Source organism: Pleurodeles waltl, chromosome 4_1 (assembly GCF_031143425.1).
Source record: "Pleurodeles waltl isolate 20211129_DDA chromosome 4_1, aPleWal1.hap1.20221129, whole genome shotgun sequence".
Taxonomy (NCBI): Eukaryota; Metazoa; Chordata; class Amphibia; order Caudata; family Salamandridae; genus Pleurodeles; species Pleurodeles waltl.
The window spans coordinates 198644727-198661577 of record NC_090442.1 but is presented as its reverse complement, the minus strand read 5'-3'; the positions used below and the strand labels follow the sequence as shown (position 1 = coordinate 198661577).

General features: G+C 42.6%; 1 protein-coding gene across 5 annotated transcripts in view; it reads right to left on the bottom strand.

The window, feature by feature from the left end:
• RAD52 (RAD52 homolog, DNA repair protein) overlaps positions 1-16851 on the bottom strand; it is a 194007-nt gene that overhangs the window by 48118 nt on the left and 129038 nt on the right. For 3 of the 5 annotated variants that reach the window (XM_069228112.1, XM_069228111.1, XM_069228116.1), the window contains exons 5-7: positions 10683-10750; positions 9943-10061; positions 458-533 (exon numbers count right to left, since the gene is read on the bottom strand). In XM_069228112.1, the coding sequence (XP_069084213.1) occupies positions 458-533; positions 9943-10061; positions 10683-10750 (263 nt within the window). The remainder of the gene's footprint in view (positions 1-457; positions 534-9942; positions 10062-10682; positions 10751-16851) is intronic. The other 2 variants (XM_069228115.1, XM_069228114.1) reach the window with 1 other exon arrangement.

The following is a 16851-nucleotide window of genomic DNA, read 5'->3' as shown; positions in this document are numbered from 1 at the left end:
TCAGCAGACCAAACACTCTTAGAAAATGCCTACCAGTATGGATGACGTGAATCCTACACTTTGTAGTCCTCTCTGTCTTATGTAACAATTTCTATGGAGTGATTTACACATGTACGATTCATTGTATCTGTAAGTGACATCCTACGCTGTAAAGAGGTGGTATAAAACAAATGAAATATATGTGAGAGACACAGGCTATGGAGAGACGAGAAGCTTTAAAGACTAATTCAATTATATATATATATATATATATATATATATATATATATATATAAAAATAATGAAAAACGTGTTGTAGAATGCACGATTTTTGCAATTTTTCCCAAATTGCCACATTTTAGCTCTTGGGCTCGCTATGCACCCTATGGGGGCTGGTATGACAACATTTGCCAGGGCAGGTTGGGTTCCCAGTGCAGCCCTGAGAATCTGTGGTTTCTCCTCACAGCAGTCAACATACCAGCCGCGGAAGCTTGTTGACAGACCGCAGGTAATCTTTGTCCAGGATGCAGTTCCCAAGTACATTTCCGTAGCACCTGTAGAGGAAAAAATAAGTCACAAAATAAAGCCAGGTAACTGGCAGTCTGAAATAACTGTCTATGCACGAGACAACTAGAAGTCACACCCAAGGTTTCCTTGTAGCTAACTTTTTAAAAGGCGTTTTTTTCTGCCCTCACACAATCACAAACAACGGTTTTTCACAAATCGGGTATTATCAAGTGCAATCAGGAGGTAAGTCCTAATTCAAGCTGAAGCCTGCAATGCAGAGTAGAAGATATGAGATTTAAAGGGCAACGGATACTTCTCATGAAGGTTTTTTCCAGCCCATCAATTGCCCTTACAGGAAACACTAGCGAGCCATATAGCAATAAGGGAAGTAATTATATTTGCAGCAGTAATCCTGGGCCCTATTGCTCGCTCCCATACGTCCTAGATAAACATTTAAAGCGTTAGCTACTCCAGAACACCTGAGATCTAACTTTGAGGCACGTACATTCCATTTTCAATGTAATTTCAATGGGACCACAAGGTATAATTAGTCAGAAACTTGTTTGATCGGAAAATATCCCAAGCACCAGTTAAACCCAGCTTCGGGGCATAATTTATAGTGTTTGAAAAGTTTATTACTAATCACTAATGTTATTTTGCTCTTGTAATCGGTTTGATTGCTTTTGGAGTCCCATCTGTACCACGGAGAGGGTAACCCAATTGTGCGCATAACCATCAAGGTGATCAGAGGTCCGCTCTCTACAGTGAAAAGAAGCGGGAATAAGATGGCAGACAAAACTGACCTTTTTATTTTCAAAACTTTATATGAGTTTTATGATAAGAAAAAGTATAAACATAATAGAGGGACATTTTTTTTTTTTTTTTACAAGTGTGCAAATATCTTGGGTGCACGTCCAAAGCTGTAATTCAATTCAGAAGTGCAGCAGAGCGTTACAATACCCCATGTGTACAACTTAAACCATTTCTGTCAACTCAATAGAAGAGACAGTTTGTGACCTTTTTCTTTTTCTTCCAGTGCTCTATTTACCAAGGAGTTTAACAGCTAGATATAAAGCAAGTCTGAGAACATTTAACACTTTTTTCCTAGCGACCAATGAGAAAGATTTTCAAGCAAATTTGGCAAAAAATGTTTCCATCTGAAACAAGAAATGCTACTAAACCGTAACTGTTTAGGTCTGATCATGTATTGATTATAAAACTCATCCTCTCCATGGTGTTGGAATTAGACTGCTGTCAAAATGTTAGTGTAAACAGGGTTCGAGACAGCACTCGAATCAGTGGGATACACGTTCAGTACAGGCACTGGAACCCCAAGAGTGAGATGATCGACAAGAAATAGTTAGTGCAAAAACCTTTGTGTGAGAGAATGGTTCATTATTGCCCAAATAATATTAGTGACTTTGTGAATATTGCATACTGTAGATAGTTAATTATAATGAAAGCTTCCCATGTATTGTATGTGATAGGACAGTCACATCAATGCTCATAGTAAGCCCTTCCAAAGCCAAGACTCCAGAATTCTCAGGAAGTTCTTTGAATTGGCAGCTTCAGATAATTCACTCCAAAATTGCTGCATTCTTGGCTTGAGTAATTTTAGGCACTTTTGATGGTGTGATTTCAAATGTCCATGTTCCAACTCAGGGTGTTCGGATAGAAGTAATTTTGATACTGATATCATGAATTTTCTGTACATCCATTTCTCTTCTGAAATTAGGGCACCATATTTAATATGCTATTGTTTAAATTGTATATTTCCTTTATTACTTTTACAGTTAAATTATACAAAGTTCAATAGCTTTGACAAAAAAACTCCCAAGGACCAGGACCAAGCATAAGAAGATGTACCCCAATTATTTAATATTGCCTTCAACTGAATTATGCAATACAGTGCCCAGAGATGATCTGACAAATTTAGTTTTCAAATAAATTCTTTGCATTAATTACTGTTGAAAAAGTTACTTACCTTCGGTTACTTGCCTTATCTGGTAGAGACTATCTAGCCGCAGATGACTTACCTTTGAATATCCTCAGGACTCAGCCTGGATACAGAAACTTTTCGTGAGCAGTAACCCCTGCACGCTGGTAGGCACTGTTCAACTCCGCGTGGCATCGTCAGCGCCTGAAGGGATGTGCGCAGTGCCTATATAGACACCACTGCAGTGTGCTTCTTGTCAGTTTCTTTTCACGAGTTTCCACGCCAGAAGCGCTGAGCCACTAACCACTGGTGTGAAAAACTAGAGCCCTGAAAGAGGAACAGCCCTGACTCTAGAAATCTGTTCGCAAAGATGGGAGGGCTGGTAAGGAATCTGCAGCTAGATAGAGTATCTACCAGATAAGGCGTTAGCAAAGGTTAATAACTTGTTACCCAAGTAATACCTCCCCAGAGGTGGGGCTTCAAAGCAATTTCACAATAAAAAGTCCTGCAGGATCAAACAAGCAAAATGCCCCTCCTTACAGACCCTACTGTCCAGGCAGTAGTGCTTGGTAAACGTGTGCAGAGATGCCCACATTGATACCGGACAGATGCCCAGGACAAGAACTCTGCATGCTAATGCGGTGACTGAAACTTTGGCTCTGGTGGAATGAGCATGCTCATTTTCAGGAGGTTGTTCTTGGCCAGTGCGTAGCAGATTTTAATGCAGAGCACGATCAAATCAGCAGATGGTCCACTTCTGCACGGCATTCCCTTTCTTGGCTCCGACATACCCCATGAAGATATTTATTTTGTTCTGGCTTGAAAGCACAGTAGTTAGTAGCAGATCTTGATTGTTCAGAGACCTTTGAGTCTTGAAGGGGGGAGAAAGAGATTGAATAGTCAACCTTGAGAATCACGGTTTCAGTGTAAATGTAGATGTTAAGCTAGGATTCTCTCTGTAGGATTCAACCCAGCAGTGAGAAAGTGGTCAGTGATAGTCTTGTGTAGATGATGCATAGTTTTAATTGTAAGTAATTTAAATGTCCATTAAATCATCGAAAACAATTAATTTTGCAAATGAGATCAAAAGGTCTCCAGATGATTATACAATGGACAACCTTGATTTGAAACTTTACTAACACCTTTCATGTCAGTTTAATAGATCTTTAAAATTAAAACTTGGCTTAGATAGTAGTGCGCACAAGTTGAAAGAAGTATCTGACATCTCTGTTAAAGGCATGCTTATTGCCCAGTTTGCGGTTAAAATAGTATAAGAGGGTGGAGTCATCTTGAGCATCTTGTAGGCTGAAGTCAGGAAGTATATTCCCAACAGATGTTTTAATATTGGAGATGTGTTGTGTACAAGTAATATGTCATGTAGTTACTAATACATCTAGTTTGGTAAGTAGCTGCGAGTTATCCAAGTTCAAACCAGGCAAAGACACTTTACTTAACCATGACATCTGAAACACCTTGCCCATAAACACAATAAGACTATGAGCAAATCCAGAGAATGATTTTGAAGTACAATTTACTTGGGATACATTTAGAATCTTATTGCTTGGCTTTAAATCACCATTGGTGTTAATAGATTTTGTCTGTTTTTTTAAAGCATAAAAAAATAGTTTTCTGTCTAGAACTTTGTCACAGTGATTATTAGAATTTACTGGATTGTTGGTCCTACCAGTGTCTTCAACTCCAGAGTTAAGCATTTTTTTTCTCAAATTCAGTTTTATGATCTAGTTAACATTAAGTTAAATTTAATTTTCACTTTGTGTACTGTGAATGACAAGATCAGACCCAGTTTTTAGTATAGGATCAGCGAAAGTCCACAAAGTAAACCGCTAAGACCTCTCACAGCCCTTAAGACTTAAATCAGCTACAACGTAAAATAATGTTCCTTTGTCTCCAGTTACCTTTATTGATGCACACATTCTTAAAAAAAAAAATCCATGCAGTTAAAGAAAAAAAACATCTATCTTTGGATAGGCTTTTAATAAATGTCAATGCAGCAAAGAAAAACATTTCAGAGTTAACAAACACTTCCTGAGCTTTACTCTACTCAACCCTGCTGTGGCTGTACCCAGAGGCCAGACTGGGGCCGCTCACAGCCTGTACTTCTCCCACTTGTGTCTCCACTCCCTTTTGCCAGGTGGCTCCTGCCATGAACAATTCCAACAAGGCACAAACCAAAGCCACCTGAAGCTCAGGTAAAAATCCAAGTTGAGCCAAGTTAAAGCCCAGTTGAGCCAAACTGTGTTCCCCTGACATGACCTCCACCTGGCGCCTCACTGCCAGAAAGCACGAAGCATGACAGGATGGTCCCAATGAGTTCTAACGGGTGTGGCAGCCCATGGAAGCCTGGCTTTAGATCAAGGACAATGGTCGTCTATCTGAGCCGTGGAGTTCAGTAATTCAGGCTTCAGAAGACTCCAGCCAGAGCTGCCACAGATTGGAGGCACCCAAGAGCAACCTGCCATGTGAGCAAGCTGACAGATATCAGTCCCCAATACATCAACGGTGCATGTCTGTGGTTTGGCGGGGGAGAAAGAAGAGACAATGCTGGTGACAATTTCTCTTGAGCGACAAGCTGGCAGAAGCACCGCTGGCCTCTTCCCCAGACCTGTGTGTTCAACGCGGACAGCATAAAGCATAGTGGTATGAAGAGGAGAAGGATCCTTCAGAGTAACTGGCCGTGCACAAATTGAGCCGCAGGGCTCTCAGCTGACCCAAGGTAAGGCGGTATGTTATATTCTGTTATGCTGAATGGATTTGTAGAACCCAGTATTCACAAAAAGCTTCTTGGTGTTGCAAGGAACACAATACATTACTGACAGTTGAAGGGTTAATACATACGTTGTGACCTGTTTTCTACATTGGTTCAGAGAAGACTGACTGTATATTCCAAAGAATGTTCATACTTTAGTAGCAGAAGTGGAAAATAATCTGTCTCCATGAGTAACGGTGAACGATTATGGTATGGACAAAAGAAATCATTGCTCCAACACAAGGATCTAGCGTCTTAATGACCGACTTTAAAGGTCATGAAATCTGGCAAGCTTTAAAACACTGACCTGGGACTGATGTCTACAGCTTTAAAAGTTATTTTATTGCGGTCGGATAACCTGTGCAGTTATCACAGGGAAGGCAAAATGTCATAGAATCTTATAAAACTGCTAAGGAATCTTGCTGTTACATTCTTAAGTTGAAGACTATTATTTGAAGCTTGCTCGGGCTCAAAAGACATATTCCTGTAAACTTATTTTGATCAGACCAAGGCGTTAAACAAAGGGACATGGAGAGGTTTCTTAACAAATAGAATGTGGTGTTCAGTTTTTTACCTAGTTTAAAAAAAAAAAAAAAAAAAAAAAAAAGTTCTAGCTAGTTTTGAACCTTGTGTGGCCACTCCTAGATTTGCAGTTGACAGTCGTAGTTCCTCAATTATCCCGAACAGGTCTTTGGCCAAGTTGGAGGGCGACCCTCACAGACATACATTTCTTGGCTCTCTTGATGTGATTTTAGAATCTGCAGCCTAACTGAATACAGTGCTTTTAGGTCCTAGAAGTATGAGGTAATCCATTTTCATTCAAGTCAGGGTACAGGGTATTTGTAATTTTCTTTTAACAATGTGAGTGGACCACAGGTTATTCTTTTTCAAGTTATCTTTTTTGTAGCCTGTATTGTGGCATCTAGTACTCTATTATATCAAACAAGTTCAACAGTTGAATAGCACAGTGGGATCTTAAGTAGGGTTCATGGACAAATGCTTTAAATAATTCTATAATGAATGGAGTGATAGGAACAGGCCTAGACATTATCATCAACATAGCAGAAAGTGCTTCAGTGAAATCTGGGAGACTGATTCAAACTAGGACAGCAACGTGATTGGCTCATCTCACTGGTAAGGGTTTGTTGCCTGCTGAAGATATATTTGACTGTGCACATCTTAGCAACCGTAGAAGGCGGAGTCACAGCTCAGGCTCACCTGTGATCCTCTGTTGCAGGATTTCAGAGCCAGATTCCCATCAGTAATTGAATACATTCTCCATGTTCTTCTTTCATGCATAAGGCCATATTGGACAGTGGAAAAAGGCATCTCAGTCAGAGCAATGCCAGCATAGAGAATCAGCTGGGATCTGAACCGGTCCAGACAGAGAAAGCGTGGGGCAGGAGGGGTATAAACACAGTATGGGCTGTGCCACAACTGGGCCCTACAGGAGCTACTGGACTCGAAAGAAACCCGATGCACGGCCGAGGCATAAGCTTTCAGGTTTACAGCATCCACTAACCCACTGCTAAAGGAAGATTAAAGGGGCGCTGGGTAAGGCCCCAGGGGGAACTGAAACTTTTGGGTATCTGTGCATCTTGGTCGTACACTGGCTGGAGGGGCAACATGAGCACATTACTGAGCCAGTGCTGAGCAGACTGACGAGGTCGGTACACCTCTGGAACTCACTGCCACTGATTGCGGTAGCGGAAATGGAGGGCCTCTACCTCCTTCAGAAGACACTCTATGCTGTGCCTCGCAGTTGTTTTAAGACCCAGGACGGCCTTCTGACTTCATCGGTGTGTGCTGGGACGCAGAGCAGGGTGGCATTGCCGCTACTCAAACCAGACGTCGCAGAGGGAGGCCTGGGTCCCCCGGAACTGAAGCTCACCAGACGTCGCAGAGGGAGGCCTGGGTCCCCCGGAAATGAAGCTTTACTATGCTGCTAAATGTCAGCATGTGACTCACTGCGCAGCAGGGGAAGAGAACTGCAGAAAGAGACAAGGCCACTCGCCGAAAATGCTTTGGCGCCTCGTCAGGGGTAGTAAGCGCTATATAAATACTATACAATACTGAAGGGCACTTATCGCACCCAATCACCAGTGACCCTGCGTATGACATTCGAGGACGTCGGGAGATGTCCCGTACGTAATGCGCCAGGTGGCAGGTAGCTGGGGCGCTGAGGAGACCGCCCTTTGCTAGGGAACTCGTCCTATGGTTTTTGCTGAAATGTCCTGGCACGCTCGAGGGCAGGAGGGTGTGAGACAGTGGCTGACCTATACCAGGGAGAGAAGTATCTAACTTTATAGATGTATGTGAGCCATTTTTTGCAATACTCTAAATTGGCGAGCACCGAGGGGAAGTCTGGGAAGCAGACGGGATCACTACAACCGATGCTGACGGCAGGGACGGCAAGGCACCTGGTGCTGCTCCTCTATGGATCACTTAAACGGATAGTGTCAGCCTTGAGCCCAGGGCGCGCCGAGCGTCGGGGGAGGACCTTACCATTGTGGCTGATTTTATTGGCGGTCAAGGGCAGTGAGCGACTAGATCCTAAGTTATGGTTCTGTATTTGAGTTTTTCAACTCTCCTTGCTACTTAGGTACGACGCGAGGGGACTGTTCATGAAAATAACCAATAAAAACATGTTTAAAAAAAAGAAACATTATAGCATTTAGTTTTACAGAACTATGCTTCACAGAGTAATGCAGGAGATCAGTGGAGATAGACTCAGTAGTTCTACCACTGGCCACTAGTTCGGCCGTTTAAATCTGCAACATAGATGCCATTGCATATCAGCACCACCCATCCTGGTGGCTTTTCCCCAACCTTTGGCAGAGGTGAAGCCTACTTCCAAGGCGCCACGAGGAAGGTTTGGCAAGCAGCTCTTACCACACCTCTTCTCCCACCCCAAATCATTTGGTGGCCCATGTGGTTCTCGTGAAGAACCCAGTTGGGCCTCACCTCTGTATTTTTGTTCACAGGTGTGAGTGCAGAATGGAGCCACCTGGTGAGGGCTTTTGCTTGGGTGGCGGCTGGTTCGGAGTAGATTCAAGTTCAACCACAACTAGGTGAATCTGAGGTGCAGAGCCCAGGTACAGTTAAATGGCAGCAATAGCGTGGAACCACCATCTACTAATGAATTCATCAGACCCTAATCAAAAAGGTATTTTTGGCTGTGTAAGTATGTTTAATGCTGAAAATATCTCATGTATGCCTGCCAGGTAGTAAAACAAAATATTCCTGGCAAGTGTAAATGGATTTACAACAGCAGACCTCTCTGTTACAAGTATTTTCTATAGTACCCAGCCTATATCCTCGTTCTGGAGAAGTGTGACACAACGGTTAGAGCGGCAGACCCTGATGCAGAGATCTGGCTCGGGACAAGGGTTCAATTCCCACCTCAGCAGGTCTTGGGCTCAATTCCCTTGGACCAGATAATTCCTACCTTGGTGCCTAATCTAATTAATGGGTCCCACTCTGTAACTCTGGGCAATAGCTTGCTTAATTTCCACAACGGCCCTCACAGCGCTTGGATGCCTGGCTTCACCCTGGGGCTGTCCAGGAGTGGCCACCTCACAGGGAAAAGCCAAGAGGGGTTCCACAGCGGTAAGCATACAGCACCTTGAGACCCTAACGGGTGAGTAGTGCGCTATACAAGTGCAAAGTTTTACAGTTATTCTGTTACATCAACATCAACATAAAAAAATAACACAGAGAGATGCTATTGCATGATCGAGAACATACATCCTTTGGAAAGAGTTTGGCAAAGGCAATGGGAATGCATCCAAATCAGCAGCTGACACCTACAGAATGTGTTGAAGTAGGGAAACCGAAAATCAGAGTACAATGTAGACTTTTACAATAAAACATTATGCAAATGACACCTATTCAACGTAAATCACATTCGTAATAGTTTTTTTCCTTGAAAGAGAGACAAATATCAGTGGCTATGTTGATCTGGCTTACGTAAAAGTTATTTTTTCTAACTTAAAAACGTGAATAAAATCATATGACATAAGCAGAAAGGAAAAAGAAAGAGTAGGGAAGCAACAGGAAAACTGTGGGAGAACACAGCTAAGCGTGTGACTCGCCGGGGAAGGAGTTGTTCCTGTATGAGCACTGTGAAGGGAAGAAACTCACTGGAGATAAATAAGGTTATCAACAGTAATCCAAAGAACTAAAAACAACAAAAAGGAGGAGAAATAGAATGCTAAGTTGGAAGAAAAAGAAAGAAAAGATGTTCCATCAGCCCAGGCCGTGCGAAAACCGAACAGGGACAATCGATCACTCGAACTGCGCGATAGTGGGCAGCTGAGAGTGTGCAGGCCCTTTCCAGAAAACTGAGCATATAAAGTATTAGTGGTAGTGACTGACAGCTAGCAGGAAGCGAGGGATATAAGAAATTTTTTTTTTTTCAGAAACAGAACAAGAGCTGAACTAGAAGACTTAGGGAAAAATGAAAGAATGGCCAAGCGATCCGTGACAGTAGGAAGAGAAGGCGTCAGGACGCCAAGGTGTGGGATTGCAAAGGACACAAAAGGGACACATGAATGTGCTGAGGCAGAATAAATACAAAGAAATCTGCAAGAAGAGCTTGGGTGGATAGGTACTATCCTCATCTCAGCCCACAGGCCGGCCTACTGCCAACCCGTTCTAGTAAGTATATACTAACTTTAAATGTACATAAAAAACAAATGCGGTATGGGGTTACAGGATGGCCATCTGTTTCCAGAAAATGTGTAGTGCTTACTTGAGGGCTCTCTTCAGTCCATCAGTCACAGCTTCTTTCCGCGCCTTTTCAAGGGACAACGCTTTTGACCGTAGCCCCTCACTGACACCATAACCCACGTCTTCATGGTATGAACCATCCTGGGGAAGGTGGTTTGAGGAAGGCAAGAGACAGTATGGAAAATAATCAGACCTGGCATCTACTGAAGACAGAATCATTACTCTCATTCCACCCATGCACGAGACCCAAATAAACTTGCAATCAGTCTTGTTTTCGTCACTGTGCTAGTTCTGAGATACTTTTGCTCACACATTATATAAAAGGCATTGGCCACTGTGCATTGAGAGGTGTCCCAAGTCCCTTAATGGGAGCAGCAAGAGCAGACTCCCATGTACTGGCACCAGGGTATCCAGCTTTAATCTTTCACACCACAGCGGAACCATATTTTAGATTATGAAGGGTATTTGGGTACCTTGGCAGTGGGAGGGTACAAACACTAATGCCTTTGCTTATGGGAGGAGATAAGACTTCACCTTAATCAAACTGAATAAGGAATTTCCTGATTGTCTCCATAGGCCAAGGTATAGCTCTACCACATGGCTCTAGGTCACAATAGATTAGAAATCACCCTAGAATTGCTATCTGTGATGACCAAGGAGGGACAACCTCTAGGAATCTAGCAAGACAGTAAGTTAAAACTATAGCACAATGGAGCTAAGAACAGATGATTCTCAGTAGATCTAGAACAGAAAGTACTTTACCTTCAGCTGGACTTTCACAAAAGCACAGACTCCAACGTAGAACTTGCCGTTGTTAAGGTCTACAAAATCTACAACAATAGAAGAGACGCCCTCAACAGTAACTAGGTGTGACCAGGTCCAAGAGACATCTGGTATGCAAGTCAAAACAATACTCTAAAAAGTTACTGAACCGAAATGTTATTACTGAGGAACTAAATAGTAAAATAAGTGGTTTTACTGTTTTTTCCTATCACATATACATTATAATCCTTACTCAAGTGTGATGAAATTGAGGTGAAATCAACAGCATACTATGAAAGTAAAGAAACTGTGAAAGAACTAACTGAGGTGTTTGACAAATACCTATAGTGAGGAGGGATAATTTGTCAATGAGCATGTTAAAATTTAGTAAATTAACTACATACTATTATCATTCACTATATTAAATGACAATATGTAGATTAAATTATCAAACCCTTATCAAATATGAGTGAAGTACATTACAACATATGGATGGATAAATCTGAGTTGCGTATCAAATTGATAAGACAAATGAATGGAATGCAATATTTTTTTCAACAAACAAACCATTATTATGTAGCCAAGATGTAATTGAGGAACAATAAACACATTTGTGTAATATCTTTTTATTTAGAACTTGAATTTAGTGTCAAATTAAATGTTATTTTACCCAGAAGAAGTGACTTCAAAGATTGTTCATCACATTTTAGTAAGGGAAGTTATAATAATATTCGCAAGGCAACAAATTGTGCGAGAGACTGGTATTTTGAAAATTAGAATCTTCTGCTCTACATTAAAAGGTACACCCAATAAGAGTGTGAAGGCACTTTCATCTACATCTCTATTAAATTAAAATAAATTATTAACCTAACTGTGACTCTGCGTAAATGGAGTGGTCGATGTGTCTGCAAATTATCTCACATAACGATATTGTACAAATTAACTCATTGGCTTATATAAGGTTCTTAGACTTTCATTGCTGCTCACATTTACCTGTGGTCCCGCACACTCCAAATAATCCCCAAACTCTCCTCATCGACCTTTGTATCACTTACACTAGGCACAAGTGGGTGTTTTTTCTTCTTTTTTTTTTTAAATTGCTCTTTAATCTTTGAATATTTAACTACCTCTGGGATGCTTTAGTCAAACATGCTTACAGAAATCCATCTCTCTACGCTGAATGACTCGTCTGTCCCGTCATTGCTCTTGTCCCTCAGCTCCCCTATAGTGCTACTGGGAAGAATTCTACAAAAACTCTGCTTTTGAGAGATCATATCCAACCGATCGCTCACTACTGACAACTCACTGAGACACTTGCTCCTTAGCGGCCATTTGTATTGCAGCACAATATGTTCTATTGCAACTCTGCTTCTTCAACGAAAAACTCACGCACTTCAAGCAAACATTCTGATTCTCTGTACACCACCTCCCTCCTAAGTCCTGCACTTAGGATCTATGGAGATCAAGCCTTCTGTGCTGCGGCAGAACTCCATCAGAAACAACTGGACAGTAACGTACACCAAACATGGATAACATAGCAATACCTTAGCCTTAATTTGGCAGCTGAACTCTTCCATCACAAATATTCATACATGTTTACCTGTTATTGTGGTCGGGGAGTGGGATATCTCAGCAGCGCATCCTAACAGCGATCCAAACATGAAGGCCACCTACATGCATCAGAAATCAACCATGCACTTCTTGTATAGGAACCACTTGCCCAGTACGATCCAGAGACTGGCATGATGACATTCATGATGACATTCACATCCCAGGCCTACATTACACTGTGTGGACCTACTCATTCAGTCAATTTACTGAGCTCATTCACTCATCTAAGTCCAGGCCCCTTGGGCTTTTGCAGCTCAAACATATCGGACGGCAAGCCAATTTAAACACCAAGTCTATAAATGTACCAGTCACTTGTTAGTCCTCGTCCTGAGGAAAAGACCTAACAAGCAAGCCTCGAGAATACAGGGCATATCCCCCTCCGTAGAGTAAGAGAGGCAATGTAAGACCATGTTCCAATAATTTCTCAAGGAGGAGCAATTCCAAATCATGTGGAAAAAGTCAGTTCCTTCCCACTACACCTGGAACATCCAGCAGGTGCACAAGGAGCATATGACTGATCCTCCTTGGGGGCATCTATAACCAATGCAAATAACAGTATTCAATTAAATTAAACCTGGAATTTCTAGAAACGTTGGGGGGAGCATTTCAACATAGTGTTCCAAGTAACTGTAAGAAATCTGCGCTGCCAAATCCTCAGTCCTTTTATCCCACAGAAACACTAAATCACAATTTGAAGGTGCTAAAGTGATCAGTACCTGACTGGACCTTCAAGACTACAAACATTTTCTAAACAGCAGTGTTTAAGTGGTTTCATAGAGCCCCTATTCCACCATCTGCGCACTGTCGCTAAGAGAGCCCCATGTAGCAGAAAATGTCTTCCCACGATGTGTTATTATATGTACAGTTCCTGAAACATGGTGCAACCTTCTACTGTGTACAGGTTGTCCATTACTTTAAAGCTCTTCTTGACTCAATCTCAGTGTGCTCCAGTTCTACCGATGCAGTAATTTTTACAAGGAAATTAGGTGGATCACCCTTGCCTACAGTGTTTTCATGTGTGTGCTCTGGAGGGCCCTAGCGTGGAAATGCTCTCTGGATGACTACACATTCTCTTCCATAAAAAGTTTTGTATCTCTTGTGACTACCTCAAGTCAGCAGTGGGAGAAGTTAGACAATCTGGGAACACAGGGTAGCAGATTAGCGTTTGAATGCACAGAAAACATTATTGTCAAACCCCTGCTGTGGTACAAGAATCTTTGTTATTGTAATTTACTTATGATTTTAATGGAATTTTGTATGAAGTGGGACCCTTCAGACCACTTTGCACGCACGTCCAATCTAAAAGTGAAATGTTCTAATGTTTAAAAAGTCTTCTCTCAATGTCTACCCCAAATTATTTATTACAACAGCATGAGTGGAGAACAGGTAAACAAAAAAAGCTAACCCCAACCTAAGCCCTATTTTCAAGCATGTTAAAGAAAACTGAAACAAGTAGAAGTCGAGGAATATTTGACACTACACTTTTTCTTTATTCAGCACAAGCAAAAGATCAGAACGGCACCAGTATCTACAGAAAGTGAATGATAGCCATCGCTGAAAAATGTTGAACACAGATGTATCTGCCTGGGAACAGAAGGCTAGGTGGGCATTCCCAAACTAAAACGTGCCATTTATAGTTTCTAGTTTTTAGTGGAGGACAGGGGTGATCCGTGTATCTGGAGGAGTAACTTTAACAGAGCTTTCTCCCAGTGGCTTGCATGCCCTGTCGGCGGCACAAGTAATCCACAGAACACACAGCATCGGGCACTTGGAAAGCTATTGTGGAGCTTGCTTTCTCACATGCACTGTGGAGGGAAGACCATTATTGCTCACTTCTATGGCACATGGGTGGCAATGCTCTTTGGCTGAAAGAGAAAACTGCACTTAGTGAGGAGATAACAAGCAGAGGAGGCAGTGCACAAACAGGGAAGCCGCTTCGGACTGGCACCATGCACAGATGAGGTCGGCGACTAGGAGAAGACAAAGCAGGGAATCCCATATGATAGGGCCGTCCACAAGGAGTTACTGGTCTCTGCTACACGAAAGAGAGACCAGGCAGAGGTGGCCCTTAGTGACTGAACATGCCTCAGTGGGAGAAGGAGCCACAAGGACATTCACCAAACAAAGACACACTACATAAAAAATAGAGAAAAAAAATGGAAGATAGCATATTGAGCAACCTGAAAGAGAGGCATTTGTCTTACAGCCAAACCAAAACACTGGATTCACTGGATAAACTGCGTGCAGGCATGCAAAAAAACAGCAAGGCACAGAAAGTATTTACAAAATTTCCAGAGTGGGTCACTTCAACTGCAGGACAGCACCAGCACAAAGTAGAGGTCTTAAAGAACAGAGCTAGAATGTGAAAAATGTGCATGCTGCAAAAGATTCTTTGTTGGCTAATTTTACTGTACAGAATACCGGAGACACTGAGGTGGAGCTCTACAGCAGTAACATGAGGTTGGGGTTTATTTGTCTTGAGCCCTTTGCCTCTCAGTCTCATATTCTTTCTCCCCATTTGTCCATGGCATGCATTTGTCATGCCTCTTCCTGTGCTTAACCATCCCCGAGAACAGGGATCAAGTACTATATCAATACACTGGTTCCATTTCAGCATTTGCTTTAGTAACTACTTTTTTCTTTGTTGAAAAGAAATTCACACAATCGGTCCGGTTTTCACTCGCTCTGTGCTCTGCACCGTTTCTGTAAACAGGCCTGTAAATCTTGTACTTCTCGTTACATTTGCTGAGCATTCAAAAACCGAGATCAAATGTTAGAAGCTGTCTTCAGATGGCACCTGTTCCATTCCCCCAATCCCCTCCTGCTTCGATGCTTGACCCGCTCCCCACCTCCATCCTCAATGCTGCTTGCCCCCTCCTTGCTTGTCCCCTCTTCCGTCGGACACTCTTTCCATCTCCTTCCCTATGAATCCACTTTGATCCTTTCTTCATTTCTTCCCCTCTCTGACTCCAAGTCTGGCAGACATAGTTTTAGCTTCCCAGCCACTTCCTCCTTTGCATTTTGTTCCGGAGGAGAGCACTTTAGTTTTCACCAAGCCCAGTGGCCGGCAGAGACATTAGGACTGTCTGCAGTCCCGGGGGGGCAGGTGCCAGAGGCTGATAACCTTCGGCGTAAAGTGCTGGCTGCTTCTGCGGGCGCAGGTCAGCTCATAGTGCCAGCTGCCACTTTTTTACTAGGCGCTGTTGACAGCTGCTCTCCAAGTTTGAAGGGTATCACTGCCCCCAGGGAAAACTTCATGCATGGAAATCTGTGTGCTCCAGTCCCTGCCACAAAGAGATATGGAAGGGGAATGGACCAGAGGGAGTGCAAAAGGCAAGACAGATCTAATACGACAAGGCGCCTATGGGTGATATTGTTTGGAGTCTATTAATAGACAATTCAAGTCACACTTGCTATTCAAAAGATAATTCAGTGGGCTGGACGCTAGCTGGTTAGATCACTCTATATAAATAATACAACAGGAAAAACCAGAAGGGTCTCATGTGCTAAGACAGCACTGTGCATTTAATGTGTGCATCAGGTAGCACACGGTGATATGAGGGCGATGTCCAACATATTTTGTATCTGCATGGCGTTCTATGAGAGAGTTTGGTGAGTTGAGCAGAATTCCGACCTCATTGGTCATTACAGCGCTTTCACAATTCATTCTTGAAATTTGGTAAAACAATTCTGTGGGCTAAGCCCTCTCTCCCGAGATGTCTTTGCATTAAAGCACACACCTACAAGGAATCAAGCGTTGTGTGCGCGCTATAAAATGCAATTCAGTTTTTACATTGTAAGGTAGCTCAGTGCGTTATGGGCTAGCTGCTGTCATCACTGTGCTTTATGTTTGATTCGTTTTCATGTGTGCGCTTTGTAAATGCACTTTCTAATTCTGCGGGTTATTGGTTGGCATGGGCAGATGGGGGAGGGGCTGGCCTGCGGCCAGGCCGAGACAGAGATAGATGGTGTGCTGGACTATCCAAACTCTGCAGGAATGACCCTTTCGGGGCTGGGGTTGGTGGGACGCAGTTTGCAAGAAAGATTCTGCTCCAAGAATATAAACCACATGTATTACTGCCGTCACCTGCCGTTGCCTCACACCCCCAATTCTGGAACAGACCAAGAGCTCTGCCCTGAAGGGCCTTGCTGCCCTCTGCCCTCCTGTACAGGTCAGAGATTACAATATTCTGAGGCACTGCTTGCAAAGGTGGGTATAAGGCCAGGGCACACTTTTAGTGCCATGCAGGTGGGATGCAGTGATCAGAGTTTGCTTTTGTAACTCACGCTACAAAAGTACTCAGCTCTAGGCACTTTTAGTGTCATATTTCCGGTGGGGGTGTGCGTATGTTCTGAGCGCCATTAGAGTACCCTGCTAGACTATCTGCATTATTTTCATTGTATTAGATATTCTGTTATCCTATTCAGTTTTTTATGTAAAATTGATATTGTAGTTTAGATTTTTAAAACAACCTTACGTTTGAAGGAATTCCATAATAAAGCCATGTTTTTAAACTAGAACACCATAAGTCCATTATCTCTTTACAGTACATCCTTT